This window comes from Nannobrachium achirus, assembly GCF_963921795.1.
Source record: "Nannobrachium achirus genome assembly, chromosome: 13".
NCBI classification, from domain to species: Eukaryota; Metazoa; Chordata; class Actinopteri; order Myctophiformes; family Myctophidae; genus Nannobrachium; species Nannobrachium achirus.
In genome coordinates this window covers 30,922,628-30,942,174 of record NC_137833.1, presented here as the reverse complement: position 1 = coordinate 30,942,174, position 19,547 = coordinate 30,922,628, and the positions used below count along the sequence as shown (strand labels likewise).

Sequence of the window (19,547 nt, the reverse complement as noted above, 5' to 3'; positions counted from 1 at the left end):
ATGTGCCGCAAACAGCTCATCGTCTACACTTATTACACACTGTTTAATACTGTGAAATGACTTTGGGTTCTTACCAGTATTGCAGAACGCCTCATAGCATGACTGACAGATTCTTGCGTACACATTTGTTTTTTATAATAATATATTTATTGAGCACTGTAAAAGCCCACCCACCCCCTGGGGATAAATAATAATAATGAGGCATAAAATTAAATATATATATATACAAAAAAAAAGGAAAATAAAACATTCAAAAGCTATGGATAAGGGAATAGCATAGTTAACACAAGTTCTAACAAGCAATAAATCACATTTTAGCAGACTCAGAGGAGACCGTAAGAAATACAATAGTCCACACGAAACACAGTTTAAATGCAGACATGTGCCCACATCAACAAACAAACCTACACAAACACAATTATGGCAAATGAAGTGATCTAGGGGAGAGCTTTCCTGAGCAGATGTGTTTTCAGAAGTGTCTTAAAAGACAACAGAGTATTGGCTTTTTTATTCCCAAGGGTAGGGTAAAGCATAGCCTAGGTGATGGACAGCCAAATCCTGATCACTAAATCACTAGACTAAACATAACACACTGAATATACTTGACATTCTGAATAAACATAACCTTCTGAATAAATATACAGTACACACAAACTGGCAAAAGATTGTGTAATAATGTATACATGAATCAAAGTTTGAATATCTGAACATATTGTGTTGTAAACTGATGGGGAAGGGAAAATGTATGATGAAGTACAAATAAAACCATACATTACAGCGTTCTGAAAAGTGTAGTCATTATTTTCTTTGATATCTTAATGCTACAGAAGCATTCACATTGACACGCCGGCATTCCTGAACAAAGATTCACTTTGTTGTGTTCTTTTTGTCTTCCAGACCCTGGATACCACTACAGCGATGCTCTCTCAGAACCCACTGAGTTCGAGTACCTGAGGAAAGTGTTGTTTGAATACATGATGGGACGGGAAACAAAGGTAAGTTGTTTTTGTACACAGTTGTACGGATTAAAACCCACATTTTTATATCCTGACAGTACTTATCCTGAAAGTACTAATAAACAGTATTTGAAAAAAATATTTTTAATAAGTCTATCTAAAGTGTGTGTGTATCCAACCATTTTAGCTGATGGGGCAGAGTATGCGAAAATAAGAGATCATTAACCACCTAAGTCTTGTCAGACCAACGGTGCTGTGCGGCAAATGTATCCGATCTACAAGCTCACAACACGTAGCGATGTGTTGTGAGTTTGTACATTGTCTATTTTTGCTACTTTTGTGTTACACTCTGCCGTAGTATGAGAAATTAAGGCCCTGTCCAGACGACAACGGATTTTTAATCCCCGGGGAGGTAAAGCCACGAACGCACATGGGTGTCCACATGCAAACGCATGCAAACGGAGGACTAGCCGAATAGTTTCCAAAACTCCGGCTGCAGTGCATTTTTGTTACCCGGGCGTATTTCTTTTGCCTTGTGGACACCGTAAACGGAGAATTTCTTTGCTTGCTTACGTCACATTGTGCTCCTCGCCTCCCCCTCCTTGCTATGAGAGAATCCCGTGGCGTGGTGTGGTCTCTGTAGAATGTCCATATTTATGAGCACATTCACGACATGGAGCCCTAATGAATGATTGTTTTAATGATATTTGTTACTCTTGTCAAGTGTCATCTTCATAGATGGTGGTCACTGGTCAGCCACGAACTCACAGTTGCAAAAGATACCAGTTATGTTCTGAATGTCTCACACAGCTTTCCACCGGCTCAATAAGCCGGATCGATAAGGTGCTCATTATCAATAACGAGATACAGCCCTACTGCCCTAGTCTTGTTAACGGAGCATAATCTGACGCGACGCGCCTGCCTCTTCTCTTTGTCAAAGTTTGGATATCAAATGCCAATATTAAATGATTTCAAGCATAATGGACATACGCACGCATGCAGGCATTATTCCAGCACAGTCACCAGTTGTCTGACGCTTTGAAGGTGAGAATATGTTGGTTATTCACGGCATTATTCACGGCCTTTTAAATTATTTCCACGATCAGCACAATCTCTCTCTCTCTCTCTCTCTCTCTCTCTCTCTCTCTCTCTCTCTGATTGATAGAGTTACATTCGTTTAATGCTGAGAGAGAGAGAGCGCACCACTCTCGACGATTCCTCTCCCGTGCTCTAGAAATAGTTCGCGAATTTATATTAAATGAAAGTTTAAATAGCAATTGTGCATGTTAAAGTGTAAAGATTGTGAAACTTGGACGATGCATAGCCCCTAGAGGGTCGGAGTGGAGAGATGCACCCCCTATAGATAGATAGCTGCTGCAATGATGGGAGCAGAGGGACGCGGCCACCGGCTTCGGTGACGCACAGACAGGGATTTATAGCGTTTTGATAATACCGTGTGGACACACATTTTTTTTTACACGGGCCCGTGTGGAGGCGTAGAGGTTTCCCCGGGGATTAAAAATACGTTGTCGTCTGGACTGGGCCTAAGTTAACAAAACAATTAAAACGTTTAAACACGGAGATAGGAGGTTTCGGTCCGACAGCAACGAGTCTAAGACTAGACTTTTTAATGCATTTCTTTTTCTTTTTTGGCCTCGAATGACATGCCCCAAAAATAGGGACGCCAGCGTTAAAGTGGTTAATCAGCCGACTTGTCTGCCACGTGAAACTCAAGCCCATTTTTAGAAGGGTCATGAAAAAGTTGTGCCTTGTCCACCTCGCAGCACCCAATTAACGGTGTTGTCTGTAAATTAACAGGGCTATCGACATGGTCCTAAAGCCAGCAGGACTTCCCCTGCCTGGTCCCCAGCAAACTGTTAAGTCTTTATGGTATCATAGGAGGCCCTCCCTGGGAGGGAGGAAGTCCTCCGGGCAGACCCCACCAGCACATACATTTTACATGACGCAGACGTGCCATTTTTAAGACTTGACCGGCCTTGTTTAGCGTTAGTCGAGCGGTTAGGTTCCCCTAAACAGCAGCCCTGTTTCTGATTATCCCCGTATTTATGGGGAAACGCACGCAGCCTGGCAGATGGGCCTGGAGTTGATTATGGAAGATAATGGGGTTTTTTGTCTCGTTGTTGGGTTTTAATTGTCTCCCAACGCGCTTGATTTGATTGGGTGATGGGTGCGAAGGGCAGGGGTTCACAGAGCATCTGTGTGCCTATTGGGAGCTGAATATTGGAAAAGCTGAACAAGCAGCAATGGTTAACCGTTTTAAGTCCTGTTTTACACTTTGTTTTGAGATGGTGTTGTGCAGCAACAACAAAGGATAATCGATCTACAAGCTCACCATGAGACATGTTATGAGCTTGAAGTTTGTAAATGATTATGACATGCCCAAAATGGAGATGGCAAGATGAAAGTGGTTAAAAATTATCATTATTTAGAACATTTGTAGCTCTTTTTTTTCTCTCTCCTTAATTGTTTCTGACCTCTCCCACAGACAATGGCCAAAGTAATAACTTCCATGCTCAAGTTCCCACCAGACCAAGCAGAGAAGGTTCTGGAAAAAGAGGACACAAAGGCAGTTGTAAGCATCTCTTTTTTTCTTCTGATGGGTAGACATCCAGTAGCCAGTGGTGTACTTTTACTCAAAGTACTGTACTTAAGTACAATTTTGAGGTATATTTACTTTCCTAGACTTTACAGTATCTCTCCTCTGTTTCCACAGCCCTGGTTACGTTGAGTGTTGGAATGGGAGCCGGGCACTATAGGATAGGAATACAACATACATTGCTGCTTGAAGGGCTAGACTGCCATGGACTTGATCAAGCCCTTCTTCCTGTCTGCATTTCTTTTCATGTGCGCGTGCGTGTGTGCAGTCTTGTGTGTGTGTGTGTGTGTGTGTGTGTGTGTGTGTGTGTGTGTGTGTGTGTGTGTGTGTGTGTGTGTGTGTGTGTGTGTGTGTGTGTGTGTGTGTGTGTGTGTGTGTGTGTGTGTGTGTGTGTGCGTGCGTGCGTGCGCAGTCTTGTGTTCGGTTGTGTGTGGAGGTGCTGGTTGTGTGTGTGTTTGTGCGCGCGTGCGTGTGTGCGCTGTTGTTAAAGGAGCACTTCGCCAGTTTTCACCCTGAACTTGAAACTACAGTATTGCCGACACCGACAGTGATAATGTGAAAAACACCTGTGGCCATGTGTTAGAAAGTGTGCAGAATCCCCTCTGAATAGATGCACACACATATAGTATTTGTCTGTTTCTCCATACTGACGTTTTCCCTCAGATTTATGAAGAACTGCGTACACCTGCTTCTCATTATATATCATAGCGTGAAGGTGAGATCAGCGTGGGATTATGCACACGTGAACCATGCTACTGTCCACTCCCATATTTACCCAAGTTAGAAAAAATCCCATAAGTAACCCATTTAGCATATAAATAAAAGTATATTGTCTCATTTTTTTTTATTTTTTTATTTTTTTACAAGTTGGTCAAATCACAAGTTGGTGTTCAGTGGAGAATCTGCACTAAACAGACAGCTGCTTGTTTGTATGATTTATCCTAGTGTGGCGAGGTTCTACAGTAACGGTACATATCTTTTGGACAAATGGCAATAGTGATCTCATAGATACTTAACCAATAACAACAAACAACAGCAACAAATATTCACAAGCTTTTGGGGGGGAACCCAGACCCTAAAAGCGAGTTGCATTGCGACACATTGTTTGGTTGTCATCCTACTGTTGGTAAGGCACTAAGCAGGGGAACTCACATTTCTCTGCTAAAATTGAAGACGGTGAAGATTGTATTGCTTTAAATTAATTACATCAGTGGTTTTCAAACCTTTTGTAATAGAGTGTACGTACGAATGGAACTGGTTCCATTTTTACACTCAGAGTTTCAGACCTGTAACGGTCCATGGCCCATCAAGGAACCCTGAGGGTCTCTGTCTGGACCACACTTTGAAAACCACTGGACTACATTGACCATCAATAATGATTACACCAAATTTTTAAAAAGTGGCGAAATTCTCCTTTAAATGCGTGTGCTCTCTTTAATATGGTATGTACTGTGTATGATAGTTTGTGGTGTGAGGGAAATTAGAGAATTAGCCAGAAAAAAAAGAAAACATTATTTTTAAGACTCTAGTTTTAGTTTTGAGATTACGATTGTTAATTTATACAATTATGTTTTAGTCCAGGATAGACGGTTTCCCTTTTATTTGTGTCTATTAAAACAATGGCTTGTGCAATAAATTATATCCTGTATTGATGCTGATGGTCAGTTGATTTTGTGTTCTGTCTGCATCACTTCCACTGTATAACTGTGTTAAATGACCCTTTAACTGTGCACTCTTAAAATGTGCACTCGCACCATGTTAAGATATCTGCTTCTATAGACCTTGTTTGTGTAACACAGCTTTTATACTTTATATTTTGTGGACACTGACAGGTAGATAACCCCTGGAAGAAAAAAAAAGAAACTATGTAAATTGTACTATGAAATTTGAATTGTATATTAGGGCACAATATGACTGTTGCTACACATTTTCAGATAAACGAATTAAATCATATTTACAACTATTTGCGGTATGCTTTTTGTGTCACTCTTTTTGCCGTTGGTTTTGTCTCATGCACCTGATTATCTTGTGTAATTATTTGTTTCAATGTTGTAATCAATTATTAAAAAGAATATACCTTTTTATTATGGTAAGCTGCAGGTTTGCCATCATCCCACAATGAAAACACGTGGTTCTCAAGCTTTTTAGTGTCAAGGACCCCCAAATCTATATATATTTTGGCAGCGGAACACAAACATTTTCGATATTTTTCTGATTTTTTCAAAAATGGCACATGTACAAGTGAGCTTGTATATCTGCTATTTTTGAATATTCAAAGTATAAAATGGATATAGTAGTTAAAATGATTGTACCACTGCCCTCCCTGGGGCATGCACTTGATGGTCCTCAAGGGGGTCCCCAACTAAATGATGGATAGTTCATCTTCATTATCACAAGTACGAGTACATCCAAGTAGAGAACATACAAGAATGGTTGTATTGATCAGAGTTTCACTGTTTTCTCAGTAGCCTGCCTATACAGTATAGGCCATATAAGGGGGGATGCCATCCCCCCTGCGTTAGCAAAATGACCAAAATGCTTGTAAATCTACCCTCTCCATCCCGGCCCCCCGTCAACCAAAATTCTTCAGCACCCCTTCCCCCCCCCCTCCCTTATCAACAACAGTTCTTAGTCATCCCCCTTGTTGAAGATGAACAGATCACCTAATGTCTTGCTTTTTAAATGCATAAACGGTAAAGGAATTCTGGACCAAATAACAGACCATCAGGCTTACAGTAGATTGTGATAAAGGGAGGATAACAAAAAAAGTAATAGAGGGCCCTTGATGTAATAATGCGTATCAAATTGGGGGTCCTTGAAATGAAAGGGGTTGAACCACTGATATCATACACAGGATCAAGGATGACATTTTGACCCCAACATATTTTCCAGCAGCTTAGATTCACTTTAACGGTTACACAAATATTTCCTTTTTTTCCCTTCTTTTCAATGATTTGAATTAAAGCTTATTTTTTATATGGAGTATAGCAGTGGTTCTCAAAGTGGATTCCAGGGACTCGGTGGGTTCCTTTATGGGTGTAAATTGACCCATAAGTCTGTAACTCTGACACCGTACAAATGGATGGAACCAAAGGAACCTGTTGGGGTTCATTTGATTCCATTTGTACACTGTTAGAGTTATAGGGAGACCTTGAAATGTGAAAGTTCGAGAAACATTTTTATAGGCTACTGTAGCTTGCTGAAAAATAACTTCTGAGAGCTGAGAACGTGCTTCAAAAGGGCCACTAGATGGCGGCGGTGCACACATACTGCTGTAACTTGATGGCTGAAATGTGATGCGAGGTTTTCTACTATAGAGTTAAAACGGTTTCTACCCATTCACGTCGTCCCGCCGTGACCGCATTTATCGCCAAGAAAGACGGGGAGCGTTGGGAGTGAGAACTTTAGTCAGATTGGCACATAGAATGGAGAGGAGCTGACGCACCGTTATTTACCAGACCCGTTACATTTCATCCTCAAGCACCTCTACGCATGTTATTACTGCAAAACGAGAGACTTTAACAACTTTTTGGACGGTGTTTATGTAACTTTTTTCTTCTTTTTTCTCTTTTTTAAACCACTGAAAACTTATAAATTATCTATTTTTTTCATTGGATACTTTTACAACTGATGCGCAAAAGGGATATGGCACTGCGCGGACGACATGTGGGAATACAGGACGTGTTTTATGTGTATATGTCAGTTTCATTTGCTTATTCTTATAATATCGACTTAGAACATCCTTTAGTGTTCCGTGGACCAGATTCAAGTTTTTTTGGTTATTCAGTTCTGGAGCATTATCATGATAACACACGCTGGTAAGTCTGCTGTTGTGATTGATATACTTACATGTATGTGTGCTGAAAGTTGTGCTCTTTAACACACACTGTTAAACAACTTCAACATGCTAAAGTTTATAAGATTAACATGTTTAAATTATATATATTTTTTAATTGTTATTAATATTATTATTATTACTACTACTAATACTATCATTATTATTACTATCATTATTGTTATTTACAAGTAGTTTCTGGCTGTTTGGAATGTTTATTTGTTTAACCCTTTTCACATCACTCACAGATAGCCCATGTCACTGAGAGCAGAGCATGCTGTTATTTTGACCATTAGTAAAATGACAGACATTCCTTTTTAGAGGCATTAGGGCTAACTTTAGGTCAGTGATAGTGGGGGTCCATCCATGGACCCCCACTTTGAGGGGGGTTCCAAATGGACCCTTTGATTGGTTGATTGAATACTTTATTAGCAGTTTGCATAGGAAAAGCACAAGTCGGTACAGTTCAGATAGAAAGTTTACTCAAGAAAGTCATATGGCTTGTTTACATTGGTGTCCTTTGTACTCATTTCATTCAGACATTAAATGTCAGACACATATACAACAAATATGCAAAACATCATATAGCAGTCAAAACTGTAACTCTTAGAGCATATATGGTTCCATTTGTGCGTTCTCAGAGGTATGGGGGTCCGTGGGACAGTTATAGGAACACTGCTTATGGGGGTGACAGTTCAGTCATGCTCTGCCTCCTCTCTGTTTACAGGGTCCTGGTAGGGGCCCCGAGGGCCAACTCCACTTACAGTAGCTCTGTGCGCAGTCCTGGAGCTGTGTACAAGTGTCGAGTTCACAGCAACCCAGAACGACGCTGCACAGAAATGGACCTGGGGAGAGGTCAGTATAGCCTCAATGGAACCGAGGTCTATAATGACACACTACTACTATTACTACTACTACTACTACGACCACCACCACCACCACCACCAGGCAGCACATGCTCTTCAAAACAAACACTGTCTAGCCTATAACTGCTGAGCACTGGTTTCAATGGTACTCAGTAATATCAGTGGTTCTCAAAGTGGGGTCTGACCTACTGTAGTACTCACAGCGGCGCGAGCATCTGTGGCATGTTGTGAGCTTGTAGATCTGCTGTTTTCCAAAGATCTTGGAAAAAGTTTAACAATTTTAAATATTTTTGAGACCTTGGTATGCGGCCAAATGAGAAAGGGTTGAGAAGTTTGAGTGCTGCGTATCATTCCACTATATCCTTAGCTGACCAGGCCAGGTCCCCCAGGGCTCTACACTAGATTAGCTCCTTTTCTTTTACTTCAACACGAAATCTCTTTGCTGAAAATAGTCGATCTACAATCTGACAGAGAGCCCGTTATGTTGCGACACGTTGTGAGCACGTTGATCGAGCTATTTTCGCAGAATGTTTGACCCCAGAATAGAGAGACGCTAGAGTTCATGTGGTTAAACTCCAGTCAATCAGAGGACACAAAGGCCAGTGTATAGAATATATCCTATAGCCTATAGTGGTCCGGCACAAACCCTTCCGGCATCTGTTTTGTTTTATCTGAAGAATACACACTTGTCTTAATGTGACAGTTGGTGCTTTTGTTTTCGAAGCCATGTATGGCAGACATTCAAATAAGAGGGGTTCAGTGTGCAAAAAGTCCAGAAATATTTTGATAAATATGATTAATGCTTCAGCTAATATTTTCCGAGCACTTGAGCCAAAAGAAAAGGGTTGAGTTGTAAAGCTAACCCCTGGCTCTTTTCTTGTGGTCAACAGGGGGAGCTTTGAGTGGGTTCAATGTTAACCTCCACTCTAGCCTACTCTGTCAATGTGTCACCAAGGAAAGGAAAACAGACATTATCTATGAGTTCAGAGCTGACCTGAAGTCTGTTTGCCTGAGCTCCACTCAGTGAAGTATCTACGGCTTAGAGGGGCTCAACAACCCTGATAGGTCCATAACATGTTTTAAGAATAGGCCTAACAGTAGTTCACACTGCATACAGTTCATCTGAGTTTGTCTTGAGAAAGAAAGATACTATTTAAATCTGTTTGGAGAACATTACTTTACTCAAGTGCATTTTATTTAGTATTTGGACCCAGACAAAAGCAGCTTCTTGATTGGAGATTAGTGCTCATGTTGGAGCTTTCAACAAACTTTGATCTGTTCTATTTTCTTAATTGAGTGCATGTTCGACAAAACACAACTATCTCTGTTCATTTATATGGGTTTTATTCCTAGATCTTTTTTTGTTTTTAGAATCAGTAGCATGCATCATCTTAATGCAGTGGTTCTCAACCTTTTCAGGCAGCGACCCCCAAAATAATCATATTTGAGCTGGGGACCCCCCACCCTGCACAAGCACTTGGAATTGTAGGAGTTGGCATTTCATTTAGTTTGACTCAATCTATTCCATTGTGAAAATAGCCACATGAGCATCTACATGCTTATGTAGCTCATGAGCATGTAGATCAGCTATTTTCACAATTTCAGCCTCTAATATATGAGAATTTTACCAATGCTTGACCAGAGGTACTAAAAAGTCCTTAAATTGCCACTTTAGAAATGTGCAGATACCCTCAATACACGTAAACTTTAGGTTGGTTTGTTTACTTTCGAGTGAGAAAACAATGTTGCACATTACGTTAATCATCTGGGGACCCCCCCCAAAATAATTTTGGGACCCCACAGGTTGAGAACCATTGTCTTAATGGACCAACAAAGTTTTATTGGAGCTTTTATTTTCTGCTGCGACGTAATTGTTGCACAATTTCTGTCTTGTCCCTTGTTTTGTCTCTTTTGTAATGCTCTGGCCTTGTCTTGACCAGGTCTCACTTATAAATGAGACCTTGAAACCTCAATGTGACTCTCCTGGTCAAATAAATACACAACAATATGACATACACCACTAAACGAATGTTTCTGTTTTATATTAGCTGAGGTCAATATTCAGAGTTAAGGAAACAAGCTGCATTGCACAACACTGCCCTCACAGTTTCAATTCTGCGTGGGATGTTGTCAGACATAATATCAGGCCCCCCTGGGTCAATAGAGTCATACATACTTGTGCAATTGAAATGACAATGATTTGTTACGTCACATTTTTAAACGGAGAAACGGATGTTTACGGCATTAATGCTAATGAGTTGGACAGAAATACCCGCGCACAGCCATTGTTAAATACTCGCGGTGGCCACAGGTATTGTGTGTTTTCTTTCTGCTACATGCTATTTTGGTTGTGTCCGACATTCAATCACGCAAGTCGTTGCCAAGGTTGCTTAGCAATGATAAGGAAATAAACGCAAGACCCAAAATGCTGACAACAGCCACACTGACCCACTGTGAGGCGTCCTCTGACTCGGTGACTCATGGTGTGAAAACTGCTCTCATTGTTCCAACATATTTGTTTCAGGAAACAAGCCCAGGGAGTCGTGTGGGAAGACGTGTCAGGGAGACAGGGATGATGAGTGGATGGGGGTCAGCCTGGCTCGTCAGGACAAGGCCAACGGCAAGATCTTGGTGAGTTCAGGGACGGAACACCCAGCATCTAAACTCCAAACTCTTGGGGGAGACATTGGACAAAAAAAAGCTTACAACGCAGTGCGTTGCGAAGCATTGTGAGCTTGTAGATAGGATCTTTTTGGCAAAGGGATTTCGTGTAGAAGGAAAAAAACGCCCCCCCCCCCCCCCCCCCCCCCCCCCCCGCCCCCCCCCCCGCCCCCCCCCCCCTGTCAGGTGAAAAGAAGCGGCTTGGACTCCTCATGCATAGAAGGAAGCATGAGGTCAGTCCGTTGCTCTCCCCAGGTTGGCAGAGAGTGTGGAGCGCCTAGGATTACATTTGACACCGGGTGAAACATTTACACTGGGTGAACAATGGGTTACAAAATCGTGGGATAAATACAAAAAAAAGGTCCGGTTTTGTCTAGATGGTAAGTGGCTAGAGTCACTGAGTCAGTACAGCAAATGCTTTTAATGCAAACCATGTACACTCGTAAAGGCAGACTGGATTATACCACCATCATTGTTGCAAATGTCTTACCATGAACCGCATTGTTAAACCACAGCTGGTTCCCAACATCAAAACCCTCCTCTGGCAAAGGCCACAGCGTTACGTGTTTGAGCTGTAGCGGTGTCAAATCTTATGAATCACATTCGTCAATTCGTGCGTGTGTGTGTGTGTGTGTGTGTGGGGGGGGGGGTCCTTGCCGTAAAACTGTAGAAGGAACGATGTGGCGACTGCTGTGAGGTTGCATAATTACACCAGATACAACTTTGGCCTTGGCTTTTGGTGCTGGAATTGACAGTGAAGAGAGACGTGGTTGTCAAAAATAGTCCTTTTGATAAAACACCGGGAAGATCCAGATAAATTGGCAGGCTAGCCAGTGGTGCTGATCTAAGAGGTTCTAGACTGGATGCTTGCCAGGAGATCACAGGGCAGCTGGTTGAGTTTGTTTAGGCTTCAAGCCCCTCTGCGGTGGTCTCATCCAAGGGCAGACTTTGATTAAGCTAACCCCCTCTCCCTGCAGTGGGTAGTGAGAGACATCAGCTTCTCTCTGGCCCTGGGGTGGGGGGGGGGGTGCACAGCTAGTGTCTTACAGGGTAGCCCATAGGCGACTATATTAAGGGTGGGCTGGAGAACACTCGTAGCCCCCCTCCAAGCCACGTGGACGAACTGTAAACAGTCCTGACAGGTGTTAATGTGCTTGAATGCTCGTTGTTGATTGACTTCGTCCCGTGGGAGCTACAGGAGCCACGAGGTTCTTTTTTTTTTTTACTTCTTTTCTTTCCCTGTCCAAAGAAGTCCAGATAACATTTTGGCCAGCCATGTGGTTGCATTACTTTGAATACATTCCTCTTTAGTGCCATTTTCTTTTCATCTGAGCGGAATGTGTTGGCGTGATTTTTCAAACCATTTTTTATCCTTCAGTCAAACTTAAAAGTAAGGCTTCTTGGACCTGTCAGTTTGGGATCATTTGACCATAAACTTGTATAATGAGAAGCATTTAGTTCTACACTGCAAAATCCTGAGTGTCCATTTAACTCCGAGAGCATAAAATGGACCAGTAAGGTTAACCACTTAAACCCTTCAGTATACTTAATTGACCACAGTCACCCAGGGGTCTACTGTGTACTACTAGGCCCTCTACGTTTTGCCCTCCGCACCAAATCTCTTCACCAAAAATAGGAAATATACCAACGATGCGACACGTTGTGAGCTTGTAGAACGTCTTTTTTTCCCCAGAACGAACGTCCGTCCCCAGAATGGGGACGCTGGGGTTCACGTGGTTAAAAGGAACACAGAGGCTCTCTGCAGCCACGTGTTTGTGGGCCCGCTGCAGAGAATGGCTGATGCTTGTTTTTAATCCCATGTGAATGGACTCACGTTTCTGTGCGAGTGGAGGAGGAGACGGCTGCTCGGCAGATGTGAACTACAGTGCAGTGATTTCATCTGTGTTTTCAACCAAAAAAAACAAAAAAGTTGGGCCCTGTTCAGAACCAATCAGCAAGCAGGAGGCCGAGCTGGAACATGACAACAGCACAACTCCATACTTGGTCTGCTTCTGTCAGGGAAATACAAACCGTAGCAGTTGTTTTTTTATTTTACTAGCACATATCTGCCACTGCGCACACACACACACACAGGCCTCTGCAAGACCTTTGCACCGTGCCCGTATCAGCTGATCTGTTATTTCATTTTTCTCCTCCTGTGGAAACTGGAAATTCGACAGTATTATCACTAATGTAAACAATTCCGGCGTAATTCCTCATTGAGCAAATTCTTTCGAGCTCACGTTACCTAGCTATTACTAGCTGTTGGCCAGACTGTCGTTTCGAAAACACATCATGGATGCGTCTCGGCGCAGCATCTTGCTTCCAGACTGTCGTGACGCCCCATGTGTGTACCCACAATCTGCAGAGCTCTTTTATTCATTTAGGCCTGGCTGTGTGTGTGGGGAGTGCAGGGGGAAATGAGCTGAACTCTGCCTGTAAGAAAAGCATTTCAGCGCTGTCCCCAGAGCCACAGGAGTCTGACCACCGTCCCAGGGTCCTAAATTATTACCACATTTATGTGGCATGCTTTGTGCAAAAAGTTTTAACTCGGCTCCGCAGTTTCCTGTTCGATTACTGATCTACGGAATGCGTTGTTTTTGCAAAACACAACGGCAGCACAGCATCACTCCCCCGCCGGTGGATATTGCAAAAATAAAAACAGCTTTGGGAAATTTGCTCCCTCTTTCAGTAACAACATAATAAAACGTGTGTTTACTTCTTCCATATTTGTATTGTATAATGTTGTCTTTCTTCTCTGCTGTTGGCCGTGGTCCCCTCAGGGGCACTCGGGTTCATTCGGGTTTTCCGCTAAGCAGGGATGAGCCGAACTCTTTGGATACTCCAGTGTTGCAGCTCGAGGATGTGTTGTGGACTCTTCACTCCCACCGTGTACAAAACAGTGTTTTTTTGGAGGAAGCGCGGATATTAAGCTTAGCTGAGATATTCACACCACAGACCATGGCTGTTATGGTCAGGGGTTGGATGGGTTTTTAATTCCCCTCTTCGTAGACGTTCATTTGACAGCCACACAGACACACTGACTCCAGTCCAGAGGGAAGGGGGCTGGCCTGTCCTCTCTCTCATTCTCTGTGTATGTGTGTATGAACTTAAACAGTCAGCATATTGGAGCAAAGACTCAAGAATGAGGTTGCCTGAACTGGTTTGATTTTTTTTCTTCTTTTTTCTGTACGATATAAACAAAGTGACCGTTGTTGTCCCATGCAGGCCTGTGCCCACCGTTGGAAAAACGTCTACTATGACTCGGAGCACATCCTTCCCCACGGCTACTGCTCCATCATCCCTCCAACTCTGCAGGGAAGGACGCAACCACTGATCCCTTGTTATGAAGGTATGGTATGGAAGCCATTGCAGTTGTTGGAGACACCCTGGTGGTGGCTCAATCACTTTCAGGCACCAAACTGCACAGTCACATGTTCTGTATGTAAACATGGACCCAAGTGATGTACCGGTATTTTGGTCCATTATTGCACTCTTGTTTTTGGTCCATTCTTGCATCCATGTGTCCAAGCTGTGACCAAACTTAGATTTGTGCACGCTTCAGATCTATGCAGTGATTCACTTTATTTTGATCTTTCAGTCTATCAGACCTGAATCGGACAATAAAGGTACATGCTCCGATGAAGTCTATCTGAGTTAATCACTGAAGCCCTATACAGTACGTCGTATATATAAATCGTATGACAAATTGAGAAAACAATGCCACCATTGTGAGCTAGTAGATGTGCAATTTTCACAATTTTTGAAAATGTTGAACTGATTTTTAAGTTAATAAGTAATTTTTTTTTTTTTTTTTACGGTTTTAAACATTTTTGAAAAATGATGCCTATAAAGACATGCCCAAAATAGGCACGCCAGGCTTAACATGGTTAAATTAACATTGAGGGTTTTACCCTTTGCCATGTATGGAGAATCTGGTCCAGGGGCTGCTTCACGTGTTGTCCTGACCTCTACCTTAACTCTCCATGTCTCTCTTCACTGGCACACTGTCTGAAAGAAGCAGACACATCGTTTGAAAGGGGAGAACAAATGTAAGCGGAGAGTGAGTCAAAACACCATCTTCCTTTAGTCACAGGACACATAGAAGACAGAAAGAGCTGATCATGATCTCGGACTGACAGAACTTTGTAAAGTCTACACTTGAAGATGAGAGGGCCTGTTGGCCCAACAGTCTGCGCTCCCCGTTTCAACCCAACTTGGACCAACAAGCCCCGTTTGTCACGGCCCACGATCTCTGCAGCTATCGCTGTGAGTTATGGGAGCCTTTCCCTTACGTCAGGCCTCTGACAGGCGTTCTGGCACCCAACACTGGTAGCTGGCAGGGGTGTAAAGTAACCAAGTACACTTACTCAAGTACAATTATGAGTTTTTCTTTTTACTTTACTGGAGTTTTTCCAGTTTTCTGTACTTTTACTTCTACTACGTCTCAGAGGCAAATATTTTTGCTCCACCACAATTATTTGAAAACTTTAGTTACTAGTTACTTTGTAGATTTTGATTGTTATTATAAAACATAGCCCTTTTGGCCATTTGAACATAGGCGATCTACAAGCTTGTAGATCTGTTATTTTCAAAAGATTTGTATACGTTTAATACATTTGAAAATTTGGGACATTCTGCGTAATGAGTACTTTCTACTTTTGGGACTAAGTACATTTTGATACCAATACTTTTGTACTTTTACTCAAGTAAATGTTGATTTCTGGGCTTTTACTTGTAAACAGAGAATCTCTTGCAGTAGGCCTATTGATACTTTTACTTAGGTAAAACATTTGAGTACTTTTCCCACCACTGGTAGCTGGAGGGCCTTGAAGTGTGTTGAAGTGTGTCAAAACCCTAACGCAAGTTCTCTGGCAAGACGCAGCACCTGGGAATTTGAAGGACGTAGAGTTCGTTACGCTGAGGATAAAGTATCCGACGCGTTAAGCGTTGAGCCAGTGGAGAATTAGTGCTCCTCAGGCAACTCGTTTGAAAGGGAAAGTGTTCACATTATGAGCGTATTACTGTGATGGAAGCTTTGTTGAAAAACAAGAGTTTGGCTTGCTCTCCTAAATTTCTGTGGTGTTAGATATCAAATTGCTTGAATGCAAGGTAGGAGGGAAAAAAACTGTTTTTGCAAGCACCATGCTTTAACAGTTTGCAGGTTTACGATAGCAGTAAATCACGTTCATTTGGTATGCTATACAAATAGGTTAACATACTATACGGTATACGTTTCTCGCACCCACGGTGGTCTAAACCCAGCACTTTTACGCTTAAAGAAATCACATTTCATTTGAAAAAGCAACCTACTGCACGAAATATTCTGCCGAATGATGCAAGTATTTTCTTTAATATGTTTGGACTTGAGTAATGAAACCTTTTATACCTAGATCATTCTCCAGGGTCGGGGGTTTTGTGTCCTTCCGTTTCTCTTGTTGCTTCCAAGTTTCGGAGGGCCCATGCAGTCTTAGCAAAGGGACCGTGTGTACAGTACATCTTGCACAGATCCAAACTCAATATTTTTTGTAACATGAGAGCAGTATGTCCCCCTACCCCCCCTCCCCACCCCCCCAAGTGTGAGTTTTTCTTGAATGTGGAGTTGTACCGTTTTTTTTTTTTTTTTTTCTTCTTCTGAAAGTCTTGCTTTCTAGCCCCAGATTCATCTTGGATGGAGGAGAGCTACTTTGACTAGCTCCATATGGAATGCCGAGTGAACTCCAGTAAGTGCTGGCTCAGGCGCACAGTGAAATAATTTGTGGTTTTGTTTTTTTTCTTTCTTTTCTTTACAGACTATAAGCAGAAGTATGGGGAAGAGCATGGCTCATGCCAGGCGGGGATAGCAGGCGTTTTCACGGAGGTCAGTGACAGTGCAATGTTCATCTTTTATCATCCATAATGCGAAACCCATTCTTCTGTTATTGGACTCCAAACAAAGTGATTCTCAACTTATTTAATTTGAAGGAGCCCCCAGTTTGATAGGCCAGGACATTTGATACGATGATTATCATCCCTGGCACCCCAATATACACTGTAAAATCATCAGTGTTAAAGGAAACCTTTGCCTGTAAATCCCATTGCTACTTGTGTGAGGAGATTAATAATGTAGTGAAACAACACATATCCTGAAGTTGCTTTGTGACATCAACATTTCGCAGAGAAATACCCAGAAGATATATGGTATTTTTGGCCACACTATTCTTCTGACTACACATACGTCATGTCTTAGTATGAGCAAATAGGGCAAGCTGATCAATGTCACGTGATCCCAGAAAAAACCTGGATGTGCGTCTCAAAGGATATATTATAGGCAGAATTCATGGGTTTCAAATGTAGACGCCATGTTGAGGACCAACACAGGTGTTTCAATTTGTCTGATTGGCATAGAACTAATGTTCTACGTCAATCAGAACACCTGTGTTGGTCCTCAACATGTGTAGGACTGCATTTGAGTGCCTGAGACAGTCGATATAACAGTCGATATATATATATATATATATATATATATATATATATATATATATATGTTACAGTTAGATTGGGTAACTCAGTTAAATCATGGTAAGAGCGCTTGTTTTGTCGTTCACCACACACCAATCACCACCAGATGGCGACAACAGCCATTCACTAGTGTAGGCGCTGACGTCACTCGTTTGCGACTCTCTTTCGTTTATTTACTAGCCTAGCTCGGCAGTGTTTAGCCATTAGCTTACTATGCCTTACTCTAACCCTAACCCTAACTTAACCTCAGTAAAACTATGTCTAACCCTAACCCTAACCCTAACCCTAACCTCCGTGGGGTGAGGCGCTATCATTCCTGCCGACGCTACGTTGTTGTGGCTCAAAGCGACCGTTTGTTCCGGCCCGCGCCGCACGACGAGCGCTCTGTTTCTCGCTCTAACAGTTTCTCTATCTAACCGTGACATATATATATATATATATATATATATATATTTAATATAGATATTTTTTTGATTTACCAGACTGTAAACCACAAATTAGTCATGTTTAATCTGTTAAATTGTTAATGCACTCCCCCCTCATTTTGTACGGACTTATACTGTTGTTCCACAAACGGTTGGAGATATACTGTTTTTTCCACTTTCCATAAGTATTATGTCTTATAATTCCTAATATATATGATTTAAGTAAAAAAATCTAATTCAACAAAATGAGGGGGGAGTGCATTAAGAATTTAACAGATTAAAAACGTCTAGTTTGTGGTTTACAGTCTGGTAAATCAAAAAAATATCTACATTCAAAGTTTTAAAATGTGGACCTAGACTGTTATTCATCTCAGGTACTCATTTGAAACCCATGAATCGCGGAAGGTTAAGAATATTTGGCGGTCCTGTTTTCACTTTTCACTACATCAGGGGTTGTTGCAATTACCTGCACAACAATACTTCACCATCTGTGAAACCTACAAAATGTAACAACGTGTGTCATTCTGTAATGCAATTCCAATGGAGAAATCTGTGTGTTGTACACCCGGAAAAAAAGAATTGCGGCCCGTATGTGTGTCTCAAAGAATAATGTCCTCTCATCAGAACAATGGGATTTAGGCTAAGAGTTACTTTTATTTGAGTGTACAGCTGGAAAGAATGGACCCGCAAGGGTCCATTGTTTCCAGTTGTACACACCTGAGGTTACAGACAGACCCGTTTGTCCATTTGGTTCTTCAACATGTACTGTAGCTGCACGGAGAACCCCTTGAACCCCCTGAAGGACCCCTGGAGGTCCCTGGATCCTGAGAACCACTGCTGTAACTGTTAGGTGTCTGGTCTTTGTTTGGAGTCCTCTGTTATGAAGTCCGTCTGCTCTCAGAGACTCTTTAACTGTAGCTCATCTGCTGTGTTGTTTTTGACAGCAAATTTGGATTTAGTTTTAGTCATAGTCTTTTGAATAAAATGTAATTTAATTTAATAATTTAGTCACCTGAAAGGTTTTAGTTTTAGTCTAGTTTTAGTCGACTAAATATCATAAGATTTTAGGCGACTAAATCTACAGTTGATTTAGTCAACTGAAATGTATTTTGGCAGGCCTTGATGGTATCGTAATGACTGATTTTACACTTGGTTGCGTGCGGAAAATAGCCGATCTACAAGCTCACAACGCGTCGCAGCGTGACGCATTGTGAGCTTGTAGATCTTCTATTTTCAGCATGCAACACTGGAGAGCAACCAAACATAAAATGACGCTCTTCTCCACCAGTCCCTCCCCAACATTTTAGTCCAGTTTTTATTTTGTTGACGTAATTGTCAATACTAGAAGCTGGGCCGCCCTTCGGGCGGCCCAGCGTCTAGTCGGCGACCTGGCCAACTCGGGAACGATGTAAATAGGGAATGAATCCCCCGCCCTTTAATGCAAACCCCATTATACCTGTTGTCATAGAACCCGTTTTGACCATCTGTTTGCCTGTGTCCATTTATGCCCATATATGGAGATATCTGTATCTGTCTGTCTGTCGGCGTCCATTTTATGTCCATATATGGAGATCACTGCAGATATAGTTCTGGGTCCATTTTATGCCCATATGCCCATATATGGAGATATCTGTCTATTTGTGTCCATTTTATGCCCATATATGGAGATCTCTGTATCTGTCCGTC

At 42.0% G+C, this 19,547-nt stretch overlaps 2 protein-coding genes across 6 annotated transcripts in view; both read left to right on the top strand.

Moving 5' to 3' along the window:
* The window catches only part of golga4 (golgin A4), a 38,853-nt gene extending 33,345 nt beyond the window's left edge, over positions 1-5,508 (top strand). For all 4 annotated transcript variants that reach the window (XM_080741176.1, XM_080741175.1, XM_080741174.1 and 1 more), the window contains 3 exons: positions 898-995; positions 3,463-3,549; positions 3,691-5,508. In XM_080741176.1, coding sequence (XP_080597302.1) covers positions 898-995; positions 3,463-3,549; positions 3,691-3,705 — 200 coding nt within the window. In that variant the 3' untranslated portion in view covers positions 3,706-5,508. The remainder of the gene's footprint in view (positions 1-897; positions 996-3,462; positions 3,550-3,690) is intronic.
* A 1,497-nt stretch (positions 5,509-7,005) lies between these two features.
* The window catches only part of itga9 (integrin, alpha 9), a 96,439-nt gene continuing 83,897 nt past the window's right edge, over positions 7,006-19,547 (top strand). For both annotated transcript variants that reach the window (XR_013962630.1, XM_080739885.1), the window contains exons 1-5: positions 7,006-7,391; positions 8,136-8,263; positions 10,799-10,905; positions 14,164-14,287; positions 16,728-16,795. Coding sequence is in view for 1 of the 2 variants with exons in the window: in XM_080739885.1 (XP_080596011.1) it covers positions 7,204-7,391; positions 8,136-8,263; positions 10,799-10,905; positions 14,164-14,287; positions 16,728-16,795 (615 nt within the window). In the remaining variant the exon portion in view is untranslated. The remainder of the gene's footprint in view (positions 7,392-8,135; positions 8,264-10,798; positions 10,906-14,163; positions 14,288-16,727; positions 16,796-19,547) is intronic.